General features: G+C 39.6%; 1 protein-coding gene and 1 long non-coding RNA gene across 5 annotated transcripts in view; both read left to right on the top strand.

Moving 5' to 3' along the window:
- The first annotated feature begins 321 nt into the window (after nt 1-321).
- On the top strand, nt 322-1934 carry LOC135099589 (uncharacterized). Its single transcript, XR_010268157.1, has 3 exons — nt 322-468; nt 1224-1342; nt 1792-1934. It is a non-coding gene; the product is annotated as an uncharacterized LOC135099589 (long non-coding RNA).
- An 18-nt stretch (nt 1935-1952) lies between these two features.
- Nucleotides 1953-12349, top strand: part of LOC135099588 (band 4.1-like protein 4) — a 17842-nt gene continuing 7445 nt past the window's right edge. For 2 of the 4 annotated variants that reach the window (XR_010268156.1, XM_064001984.1), the window contains exons 1-2: nt 2053-2205; nt 12130-12218. Coding sequence is in view for 2 of the 4 variants with exons in the window: in XM_064001983.1 (XP_063858053.1) it covers nt 2191-2205; nt 12130-12218 (104 nt within the window). In the remaining 2 variants the exon portion in view is untranslated. Of the gene's footprint in view, nt 2206-12129; nt 12219-12349 lie in introns of all 4 variants that reach the window. The other 2 variants (XM_064001983.1, XM_064001982.1) reach the window with 2 other exon arrangements.

Here is a 12349-nt window from a genome sequence, read left to right as displayed (position 1 = left end):
GGACGGTCTCTTTATAACTGCACTATTTGAGGGTACCTTTGATAAATAATGACTAGTACGAAGTCTTTTAAATATATCATCTTATTTTACATCGGAAAATATTAGAAATAAAAGGTTTACATTGGAAAAAAGCAAAGAAATAAAGATGTATATAGAATTTTATAGGATTTAGTACCTTAATACACTAATGTAAGATAAACCCGATGGATAATGAATAATATAACATTTCTTAATTATTATAACCTAGAAAATACCGATAAATATATATAAAAAGTAGTGTAATTAGTAAAAAAAAAAAAAAAACGTCCCTGGGAAGTGAGACAGGCCAGATATTTGCGCTAAAAATGTGAACATGCAGTGTGCTTGTAATCACCTAGCATGCTCGTGTAGGGCAAGGTGCTGGCTGTGACGACTGCCACCACACATACAGACACCCAGGCACACGCAGGCATCACCAAATACGAGAAGGTGAGTGGCTGAGATGGTGCTGAATAAGATACAATACATACTTACTCTTGAGAAATGGTGTTGCTGTGTGTTGGTCGTGCGCGCGCCACACGGAACGCCAGCCTTCTATAGCCAGATATTTTAGACCTCACGTAAATTGCTTCCCTGTGCAGCCAGTGACGCCTCTCTTGTGTTGCCTGTAGTGTGTGTGTGTGTGTGTGTGTGTGTGTGTGTGTGTGTGTGTGTGTGTGTGTGCATAGTTACGAGATGAATCTACTTTAAGAGAAGTTTTTTTTTTTTTTTCTCGTTTACACCAAAATCACCCACGAAAATTTTCTGACCTAGCCTTGGACGCGCCCCTGTGGACCTCTCCCCCTGCCCCTCGTTAAGGGACACTAACCTGACCTTCCCTGCAAGATCATAAGGGATACTTTTAAGCGCCATGTTTATTTGAGAAACGGTATTTTTGTGGGGTAATTTTTTAGGCCTATGTTGAGTTAATCTGTATATTATTCTAACATGATTATTTATTTATTGTTTAACAGCACAGAACACGGCATTCAGATGCACCAGTCTGAGTTTTTTGTGTTTGTCTTTGCTCTCCACTTGCCATAGGCCTGGGTGGTGCTGCAGTATACCTATATATATCAAGACCTGCAGGCTGTGGAGGGAAGGAGGGAGAGGTAATAAGTGTAATCTGTCCTGTGTTAGGTCAGGTCTGGTCATGTCAGCTTGGATCACACCACAGTTAACTAATGACCTGTCCTTCATTGCAGACGGCAGAGGTCACACAGCAGCTCATCCCACAGCAGGCTGCCCTCCCCTGTGCCGCCACCACCACCACCACTACCAGTGAGGGAGGAGGCAGAGGTACAGCTCACCAAATTGTCAGATGGTAAGTATAAGGGTTGACCTGACCTCACATGACCTCGCATACAAACCCACTCAAACCTAACCTAACCTAACACACCCAAATAATGACCTCTATCTCTCTGTCTCTCTCTCTCCAGAGAGAGAGAGAGACTATCTCTCTGTCTATCTCTCAGAGAGAGAGAGAGAGAGAGGAGAGAGAGAGAATTGTAAGTTTTAAATCCTAGACTCTCTCTCTCTCTCTCTCTCTCTCTCTCTCTCTCTCTCTCTCTCTCTCTCTCTCTCTCTCTCTCTCTCTCTCTCTCTCTCTCTCTCTCATTTATTTATTTATTTATTTATTTATTTTGTGTTTATAAATAAATTTATTTATTTATTTATTTATTTATTTATTTATCTAACTATCTATCTATTTACTCCATTTTTCTCCTCCATTCTCATTTCTTCCTCCACCACCTTTCCTTGACCCCTCTGCAGATGGAGAGAAGAATTTTCTCACCTTGAAGATAGAGGAGAAGAGCAAACTGGAGGAAACCAACTGGGAGGAGGAGGAAAAACTTTGCTCCAGTCTAATGGAGAGAGAGAGAGAGAGAGAGAGAGAGAGAGAGAGAGAGAGAGAGAGAGAGAGAGAAGGAAAATTCACAGGAGCAAAGGTCAGTCAATCTCTCTCTCTCTCTCTCTCTCTCTCTCTCTCTCTCTCTCTCTCTCTCTCTCTCTCTCTCTCTCTCTCTCTCTCTCTCTCTCTCTCTCTCTGCCCCTACAGATTCCCACGCTGCTGTACCACGGGATGGAGAGTGAGAGAGTGGAGAAGAGGGAGCTGATCAGAAGGGCTGTGGAAGTGGAAGGGTGCCCTGTCCGAGTCCTGCCAGTCCTGTTATGACGTCCTATGAGGTGAGATTGGGTGTGTTGGGGTGTCAAGGGAGTTGTTGTGGGGTGATTTTGGGGTGTTTAAAGGTAATTTGTGTTGGTTTGGGTGTTTTGGGATGTTTTTGGGGTGTTTAAGGGTAGTTTGTTAGTTTATTTGGGTGTTTTTGGTGTGTTTAAGGGTAGTTTGTGTGTTATCTGGGTGTTTTTAACTTATTTTTTAGTGTTTTGGAGTGTTTTGGGGTGTTTTTGGATACTTTGGGGTGCTTTGGGACACTTGAGGTGTCTTATGGTCTTTGGTGTGTGTAATTTTGTTTTTTGGGGTGTTTGGGGGTGTTTTAAGGGTAGGTTTGCTAAGTTTTGGAGCATTTGGGAGTGTTTTGGTGGGTGAAAATGTGTTTTAGTGTTTTTTTTTGTGTGTGTTTTTGGTGTGTGTCAGTGAATCAGGGATGTTTTGATGGGTTTGGGGTATTTTGGGTGTTGGGGTGTGTGTTTGGGGTGTTTTGGGTGTGTGTTTGGAGTGTTTTGGGTGTGTGTGATGTGTTTGGAGTGCTTTGGTAGGTGTTTGGGGTGTTTTTGGGTGTTTTAAAAAGTGTGTGTTGGCTGTTTTGATGGGATTGGGGTGTTTTGGTATTTTTTGAATGTTTAAGGGTGTTTTGGGGTGTTTTTGACACGACCCATTCACACTCATTTTGATTTCTCCCAGCCATCCTCATTCCCCGCACCACTTATAAACCATTTCTGTCTGTCATTCTCATGCACCTCTTCCTCCATTTGCTTTCACTTTCATTCCACAGATACACCTTTCTTGCTATTCTTGCATCATCCATTTTTTCAAGCCTAATCTTGTACCCAAGTGTCACTTTGTAAGTAAGTAAGGTGCTCCATCCCTTATCATCTCTCAAAGCTTCTACTGTTGTGTACCTCGGTGCATTCAGTGCCATCCTTGCTACTCTATTCTGCTATGCTGGCCCACTTTTAACTTACAATTTCACTTCCATTCCATGCAATCACATCCATACCATACATTATACTTGGCACAGCCACACTCTACACTTATCTCACCACATCCTACTTACTCGTTCTCATCCTTGCTGCACTTCCCATTCAACCTACCCACTGGTTCACCAAGCTTATCTTTTCATTCTGTGCCTTTTCACATCCATTTGGACTCATCCACATCCCTAAGTACTTGTATTCTTGCACCTGTTTTAACTCATTCTCTCCGGTTCTCCATACCACATTACTTTCATCCTCCGACCTATTCACAATCATTACCTTACTTTTCTCACTGCTAAACCTAACTCCAAAGTCTTTTCCATATCCATCTACAACATCCAACAAACTTTGGAGCTTATTTGCCGATTTACTCATAACCACACCATCATCTGCATAAAAAAGCACACATCTTATCATTCCCCACACTTACTCCTGCATTCATTCTTCTCATTCTGGCTGCTAACTCCTCTGTATACAAGCTGAAAAGGGTTGGTGACAATGTACATCCTTGCCTAACTCCTCTCTCACTACTTCACCCAGTCTGTTTCTATATCTCCTAGTCTGATTTAGCTCTTGTGTCAACATTCATGTTGTGCACTATGTTGACTATCTTTGCACTCAATCCAATCTTTTCTAAGACTCTACATTCACTCTCTATTCACCTTATCATAAGTATTCTCTGTATCCAGAAAACCTAAGTACAATTTATCTTCATCCCTCTTTTTCTCTCTAATTTAATTCACCACAAACATATCATCCTCAGCTTTCCTTCCCCACAGTAACCATTTTGTTCCTCACCTGAAACTTTCAGCATTCTCAGTCCATTTACACAATCTCACTCAACACTGCACTGAACACTTTCTTCCCCTACTGTATTCACTAATGCAACCGGTTGGTAGTTCTTCAACTCATTCATTCATTCCACATTCTTGGTACTCTCTCCTCCTCCCACACCTAGTTAAATACCTCAGTCATCCTGTCAATCATAACTTCCACTCCATTTTTATACATCCTATATAGGGTATCTCATCTGCTCCTGCTACCTTCCCATTTTTCTACCTTTTCAAACATTTCTCCACCTCCCTGCTGATTCTTTCATCCAGTTCATCTGCATTCTTCCTCTCCAGTGTCACACATATTTCTCTCACAGCAAACACCTCACCTACACCACCCACTTCTTTCCAGAACAGTCTGATTGCCTCCCTGATTCCTTCCTTCTTTGTTATAGCTTCACCATTTACTTTCAGGCTTTCCTCACCAACACTGCCTGACATATTCTCACTTCTCATGAACTTGTACCATTCACAGCCACCTTTCATGCCATTCTCCCTTAAAGACACAATCATATCCCTTTCACACTTCACTTTTGCCTTTATTATCATTCACCTTGTTAGTTGCTGCTGTTTCACATATGCTCCCCATGCATTCTGATACTCATCTTCTGCCTCATCACTTTCTTGCCTCTTTTTCCTCAGCCATCTACACTCTACTCATTCTCTTTTGCTCCTTCCTAGCCTCTCTGATTTTTCATTCCAGCATGGTTCACTTACTCTCTTTTTCTGCCTACTCTCACAAACCCTATCAGGTTCTCAGCAGCACTCTGCATGTTCTCAACCAGTTTCTCATTCAGGTGCTCCACATCATGCACACTTACATCATGCCAGCTTCTTTCACTCAGATTAACCTGAAAGTTCCCTCACCCTACATCTCCCAATCTCCATTTCCTTTTCTTACTTGCCACTTTCACCTCATTCCCACCATGCACCAGGTACTCAACAACCAGCACATTGTGATCAGACACGATATCAACCATACTATCCTCATCTATCCACATGTGTGACAATTTCACACATTCTTCCATTCACCAATGTGTAGTCAATAGCTGATTCTTGTTCCCTACCACTCCAAGTCACATGTTCCTCAGCCAAGGTAACATTCAGATTTTCCAACAAACTCCACAAGCATTTTTACCATTCTTGTTCACCTGTTCTAGTATTCCTACACATGCATTCATATTGCCCATTACTAGCACTCTTTCCTCTGTCTGTCTTTCTCTTCTGTCTGTACACTTTTCTCTTCCTTTTAGCAGCGGTGTCTCTTCCATGTCTCTAGTCATCTCTTTGCAGGGATCACAGAAATACATTAAGTTGTCATGGCCCAGTGCCTTAGTGTTGGCCTTGAAACCCACACAGGCCCTGAGGAACCAGATCTTATATCCCTCACATGCTACTGCATTCACTCTGACAGCCAGGGAGTCACACACCACAGTTGCTCACAGACATCTTACAGACAGAGCTTTCCACACAAGGTTGGGGGAAGGCAGGGAAAATCTTAAAAAACGAGTCTGATTAGTTCAGAAGAATGTCCACACACAGCTCCAAAACAAGCTTTTCTCCTGTCTTGATTTTAATGCTACAGGTGGCCAAACCTGTATGTAGTGGCAACTCCTGTAGGAAAAGCAATCATATTCCAGTCACACTTAATATGTTTCCCATGAAAATGCTGGAAAGCCCAATTAGCTTCCATGACTCTCTTTGCTACCATCTTAACACACTTTTTTCCCCTACCTGTTTCTCCTAATATCCCACAGAAACATATTTCTCATTAATCTTGCATCACCAATTCATTCTAATCTAACACACATGCTTTTCACAGGTCTTTCTCAAAGCCTCCATTGCTACATACCTTGGTGCATTCAGTGCCATCCTTGTCATTCTATGCTGCCCTATTTTTCATTTCTCTAATTCAATCAAATCCCATGGAATCACACATGCTTGGAGCAACCAAGCTCTTCCAAATTTTTCACAGTACATCACATTTACTTGTTCTCATCCTTGCTGCACTTACTAGTTCACCCAGACACTGGTTCACTACATCTATTTTCTCATTCTTCACCTCTACACACCCGTTTGGACTCATCCACATCCCCAGGTACTTCCATTTATCAGTCTGTTGCAACTCATTCCCTCCCAATTTCCATCATGAATTTCTCTTTTCCTCTGGAATATTTTCACCATCATCAGCTTGCTTTCTCACTACTAAAATCTCACATCACAGTCATTTCCATACTCATCTACAACATTAAGCAAACTTTGGAGCTCTTCTGCCAATGCAGTACTCTAAGTACTGTATCTCAGTATCCTGGGACTTCTAACTTGTCTGTGGTGGTCTGCAGTAGTGAGTAGGCATCTGAAAATATATAACAAATTTGTAGTGCCTATTTGCTAAATAAGGAAACAGGAATAAAAGAAATCACATTATTGCAAATTTGTTTTATTTTCTTTGTCATTTGCTGCACTTGAGGTGAAAAACATAAGTTCTAAGTATGGTAAAGTGTGGCAATTATTTGCAGGACTTCCCTGACAGTAGTGCTGATCAACACAAATGCAAATTTATTTCCACAACTGCAAAATCTATAAAATTGCCCAACATATGTGGTACACATATGTTTTAACTATGGATAGTTTCAACTATTGTGTCAAAATTTTTTTTAAGGCAAAATAAGGCACTATTGTAGGATGAATAATATATAGAGAATCAACATGAAATAGAACACTGATAGGTTGCAGCTCTGAACTGTATTAATTGTACTATCTCTGTAACTGACTCCTAACAGGATGGCTTGATGGCAGATGGTGGAAAGAATAATACACCATCCTTGACATTGCCAGGTGGTCAATTTACCCATGCAAAAAGTTTGTAGACAGATTTGCATTTGGGTTACTTTTGCAATACTGATGATTGTCACAATCATAAAACTGCAAAAAGAAAACCATACTTCACATTTGTAGAATTTGCAGTTTGTGGAAGTACCCAACTTTGCCTAGCTGGCATATGGTGACAGTAGAGAGATTAAGAAAAAGTATAATACATGATATAAATATAAATATGTACATATAATGCATTTGTATAGTTTGTATATTTGTATAGTTGTGCAGGGGGAGAGTTTGAGAGCTGTTGATATTTTCTATTTTATGAAAGAATTCTTGTTACTTAGGTTCAAGGGCAGATCTGCCACTAGCATCATCATAGTGCATTGGGTAACATCTACATAGCTTCAACATGGCACAATGAGTAATATCCACAGGATGCACTATCATAGGTCAAGAGCATGTGGGAGATGACCTCATAGGGGAGATGTGCAAGTTGTCACAGGAGGGCACTGTGGTGCAATGGGTAGCACAACCATCCAACAAACAAAAGGTCCCATGTTCAAATCCCCAGATAATGCATACTTTTCTGGTGAGAACCCATAGTTCCAACATCATGTGACAATATTGTGGAAGTTTCAAAATATACTAATATACCCCACTTTTCCCATTTTTTCTGTAACTTCTTGCAGTGCTGTCACTCTTGTCCAAGTCATTATAATCTCCACTCTGAACAGCCCACAAAGGTGCTGTTGATATAACTATATTAATTGGAGGATTACTTCTTTTCAACACACTTGTTTTTATTAGCAAGGATAGGCATGTTATTCTGAAAAAATATATGATAGGAACCTGACACTTGCCATGGCCACAGGTCAACTTTATGAATTTGACAGCATTGGAACTCCATGAGTCTGGCAGCAATTTCACTCCATGGCCACCATCAAACCAGCAGGCACTGCTGCTTTGAAAACATTATGACAAATAATTTCTGTAAGAGGCATAATTTAAGGGGGAAGTGAAGAAGGACAACCCTTGAATCTTCCAGTGTGGAGGTGTCAGCAAGGGCATGCAAGAAGAGTTAAGTATTTAGAGATGGCAGTAGAGCCATATAAACAATATAGAGGAGGGAGACCAACAAGGATTAGAGATCTTTTTGCCAAGATGCTCAAAGTCATCAGATGAACTGGTAAGATTTTAACATTTATTACTAGTGAAAAAAATTCTGGTTGGAAAACAGATCAGGCACAATTCCAGGCATAAATGTAAAAAGTACGAGTTTCTGGATATGGGAAGCTAATGTATACAGCTGACTGCACTCCAGCAAAGTCCACCCTGCGTTGTCACAACTGGTGAGAAAGTAACTACAAAACACTAGTGTTAAGCTTTGCTTGAAGCATCCATTACTGGAAGGGAGGGGTAAGGAAGGGGCATTGTGGGTGAGCAGTAAGGAATGGGGCATTGTGGAAGGTAAGAGGTGTGTGGGGAGGGTAGGGGGATGTAGGTTTACAACCACTGTCCAGTTTACAAGGCGAGGGTACTTTAACCATGGTTAATAGAAATGATAAAATGTGTAATTAACTTCTTATTACTTTTAAGTCATCAATAAGTCTGACTATGTGATCTGAAATGGTGCATAACAACATGTAATTTGACTATTACCTGTTAGGTACAGAAAAAGAACGTTAACTCCTGTGCATGTATTTCCAGAGCACATTACACACTTATTTATTAATTATTTAGATTAGTTGTCATTGTACTCAATGAAACAGTGTATGTAAGGATATTTAGAATATGCCAAGGCTGCTATCACAGGAGGAATATTGGCAGTTGTGATATACAGCACTCATTAACTATTACATAATGCTACATGCAAGGGATATGGAAGTGCATTCTTGCAGTATCAGCATATGCCAAAGGAAGGGAACCATATTTACTACATTAAATACAGAAGATTCTGGTTTGTGATCAAGCAGTTATCGTGATTTCAAAGCATCTAATGTTTGATAATACTAAGTACATACAATATGAATAAAGTAAACAACAATGATGCCTGGCTTGTCTTTGTGTTACATCATAACACTTGATCTAATACAGTTGATCTAACCTTAAAATTAAAAAGTAATACTAATGTCAAACTGTTGCTGGAGGGGGAGGACACTGCTGTGGGGAAGGTAGTATTTGTGGTGCTCAGATGGCTTTACAGAACAGACATCACCGATTCGCTTGGTGTGCCAATAAAACTACACAGGAAAATTTTCTCTCTCTCTCTCTCTCTCTCTCTCTCTCTCTCTCTCTCTCTCTCTCTCTCTCTCTCTCTCTCTCTCTCTCAATTAATCAAAAATTAATATATTGAAAAAAACAAACCTCTCTCTCTCTCTTTCTCTCTCTCTCTCCTGGTTATCTCCTCTATGAGTCAGCAAGGATCAGCTGTGTATGATTTCACGCTAAACTAGGGGGTGAATGGAGACGTGCCTGCAAAATAGTAGTAGTAGTAGTAGTAGTAGTAGTTACCTACTCTCTTCTTATTATTCATTAATGATCTTCTAAACCAAACTTCTTGTCCTATCCACTCCTACGCTGATGATACCACCCTGCACTTTTCCACGTCTTTTCATAGACGTCCAACCCTTCAGGAGGTAAACATTTCACGCAGGGAAGCCACAGAACGCTTGACTTCTGATCTTTTTAAAATTTCTAATTGGGGCAGATCAAACTTGGTATTGTTCAATGCCTCAAAAACTCAATTCCAGATCAAACTTGTTATTGTTCAATGCCTCAAAAACTCAATTCCTCCATCTATCAACTCGACACAACCTTCCAGACAACTATTCCCTCTTCTTCAATGACACTCAACTGTCTCCCTCTTCTACACTGAACATCCTCGGTCTGTCCTTTACTTATAATCTGAACTGGAAACTTCACCTCTCTTTGACCCTTTTATGGGACTGGCATTTCAGTGGGCATTTTTTTTTTTATTGGATTTTTGTTGCCCATGGCCAGTGTCCTTCCCACATTAAAAAAAAAGTAGTAGTAGTAGTAAAAAAAAATTAATTATATATATCGTAAAAGAATTATTCTCTCTCTCTCTCTCTCTCTCTCTCTCTCTCTCTCTCTCTCTCTCTCTCTCTCTCTCTCTGCCTTTGTTTCAATATTGTCGAAGGAGAGAGAGAGAGAGAGAGAGAGAGAGAGAGAGAGAGAGAGAGAGAGAGAGTAATTATTTTAAATATATATATATATATATATATATATATATATATATATATATATATATATATATATATATATATATATATATATATATATATATATATATATATATATATATATATATAATTAAATATTTTTACTACTACTACTACTACTACTACTACTATTTTGCAGGCACGTCTCCATTCACCCTCTATTTCAGGGTGAAATTATACACAGCTAATCCTTACTGACTCGTAGAGGAGAGAGAGAGAGAGAGAGAGAGAGAGAGAGAGAGAGAGAGATTCTCTCTCTCTCTCTCTCTCTCTCTCTCTCTCTCTCTCTGATCAAGTTCACATAATAAATATAACCTTCTATGACCTGTTATGGAAGAAGAGAAGAAGAAGAAGAAAGGTATTTATTTTTTTTTAATCTGTAAACACACACACACACACACACACACAAAGAAGAAGAAGAAGAAGAAAAAAAAAGAACGAAAACAACAACAATAGTACAACCACCACCACCACTCTATTATTATTACTATTTTTATTATTATTATTATTATTGTTACGAAAGCACAATCCTCAGCACTCCCGTAGACGCCCACAATTCCCCGACAGTCAGGACAGCACTCGGGAACACCAGCAGGCTAGACAAGAGATGCTAAGGGTACCACGTCCCACGTGATTCACGCACAGCCAGACAGAGCGGGTAGACAAACAGTGGGCAACACTTTCTTCCTTTACTAGTTCCGTTAGTTACAGGCAGTTACAGACACAGGCAGGGACAGTCAAACTCTTCAGGCTCACGCAACAGGCACTCGGCACGGAGGACACGCAAAGACAAGTTATCCAGAGCGGGGCCAACAACACACTGCCCAGTCACTGCAGTCACGCGACTTCTCTCCCGCCATCCATGCACCACTGCCAGACACCAGGCACAGCTGACACACACACACGCACTCAATCCCACAGAAAGAAATAAAGGCAACTTAGACTAAACAACAATAATACCCGGGCGTTACATTATTATTATTATTATTATTATTATTATTATTATTATTATTATTATTATTATTCCAACAACAATAGTACCACCACCACCACCACCACCCCTCTTATTATTATTATTATTACCATTATCATTATTATTATCATTATTCCAGGTACCAGTTCTTTCCATAAGTTAAACAAGATGTATTACAAGGGCGCTTACCTGTACCTGTTATCAATCTGCTCATTCATCTCTCTCTCTCTCTCTCTCTCTCTCTCTCTCTCTCTCTCTCTCTCTCTCTCTCTCTCTCTCTCTCTCTCTCTCTCATTAAACAAAATATGAGTTACAAATTATCATTACAAGCCCAAAGATTTTCAAATATAGCAGTAAACTTTTCAAAATATCAACATTACATTAAACTCAAAAAGGAAAAAAAAATCTCTAAAAGACAAAACAATTTAAAAACTAAGGGAAAAAAAAATAAATAAATAAGTTCCCAAAATATATGCATCTTACTTAAAAAGTAATAAAAGATAATTGTAACCATCCCGTGGTCAAGATTGTACCAAACCTCCGCCAGAGCACGTGTAAGCACTTTAAGGCACTGACACTTCACTGGGTATTTCCTTTCCCTATAAATTCAATGACAATGACCGACGCCCCTCCTACACTGAAATAAAAAAATAAATAAATAAATAAATAAAATAAATAAATAACTTCCTTGGAGCTCCATTTTCCAATCATTTTGTTTCCCTCCCGCTCACGTCTTCACCAGCTCCTGACACGGTGTAATGCTACATAACATGCTATTGGTAACATGTATCTACCAATTAATGCATTAACTTACATGTCAATCAGCATATCGTAATAAAAACTGGAACGGAATGTACACCAACAAGATTTAAGAAAGCCAAAAACAGCCAGAAGTAATTAAAGAATGGTTTGAGACGTGAAAAATCTTATTCGCAATTATTTTCAATGGCTGGTTGAAGAAATGGCAAAAATACGACATGTTTAACATAACTTAACCTCGACGACCTTTAATCTACCTCGACCTAACTTAACGTAACCTAACCCCACGTGACCTGACCTGACCTGACCTGGCTCTATGTTTCAGGGAGAAGACAACATCGAGTACTTTTTGGGCCTCACACCAGCTGGGGTCGTTGTACTCAAAAATAAGGCGAAAGTGGGGAATTATTTTTGGTAAGTAGTAGTAGTAGTAGTAGTAGTAGTAGTAGTTGTTGTTGTTGTTGTTGTAGTTGTATATTTTTTCGTTAAATGTACGTTTTTTTATATGCATTTCATTTTTTGTTTTGTTTTTGTTGGTTTATTTA

Source organism: Scylla paramamosain, unplaced genomic scaffold (genome assembly GCF_035594125.1).
Source record: "Scylla paramamosain isolate STU-SP2022 unplaced genomic scaffold, ASM3559412v1 Contig153, whole genome shotgun sequence".
Lineage (NCBI taxonomy): Eukaryota > Metazoa > Arthropoda > Malacostraca > Decapoda > Portunidae > Scylla > Scylla paramamosain.
This window is presented reverse-complemented; position numbering and strand designations above follow the sequence as displayed.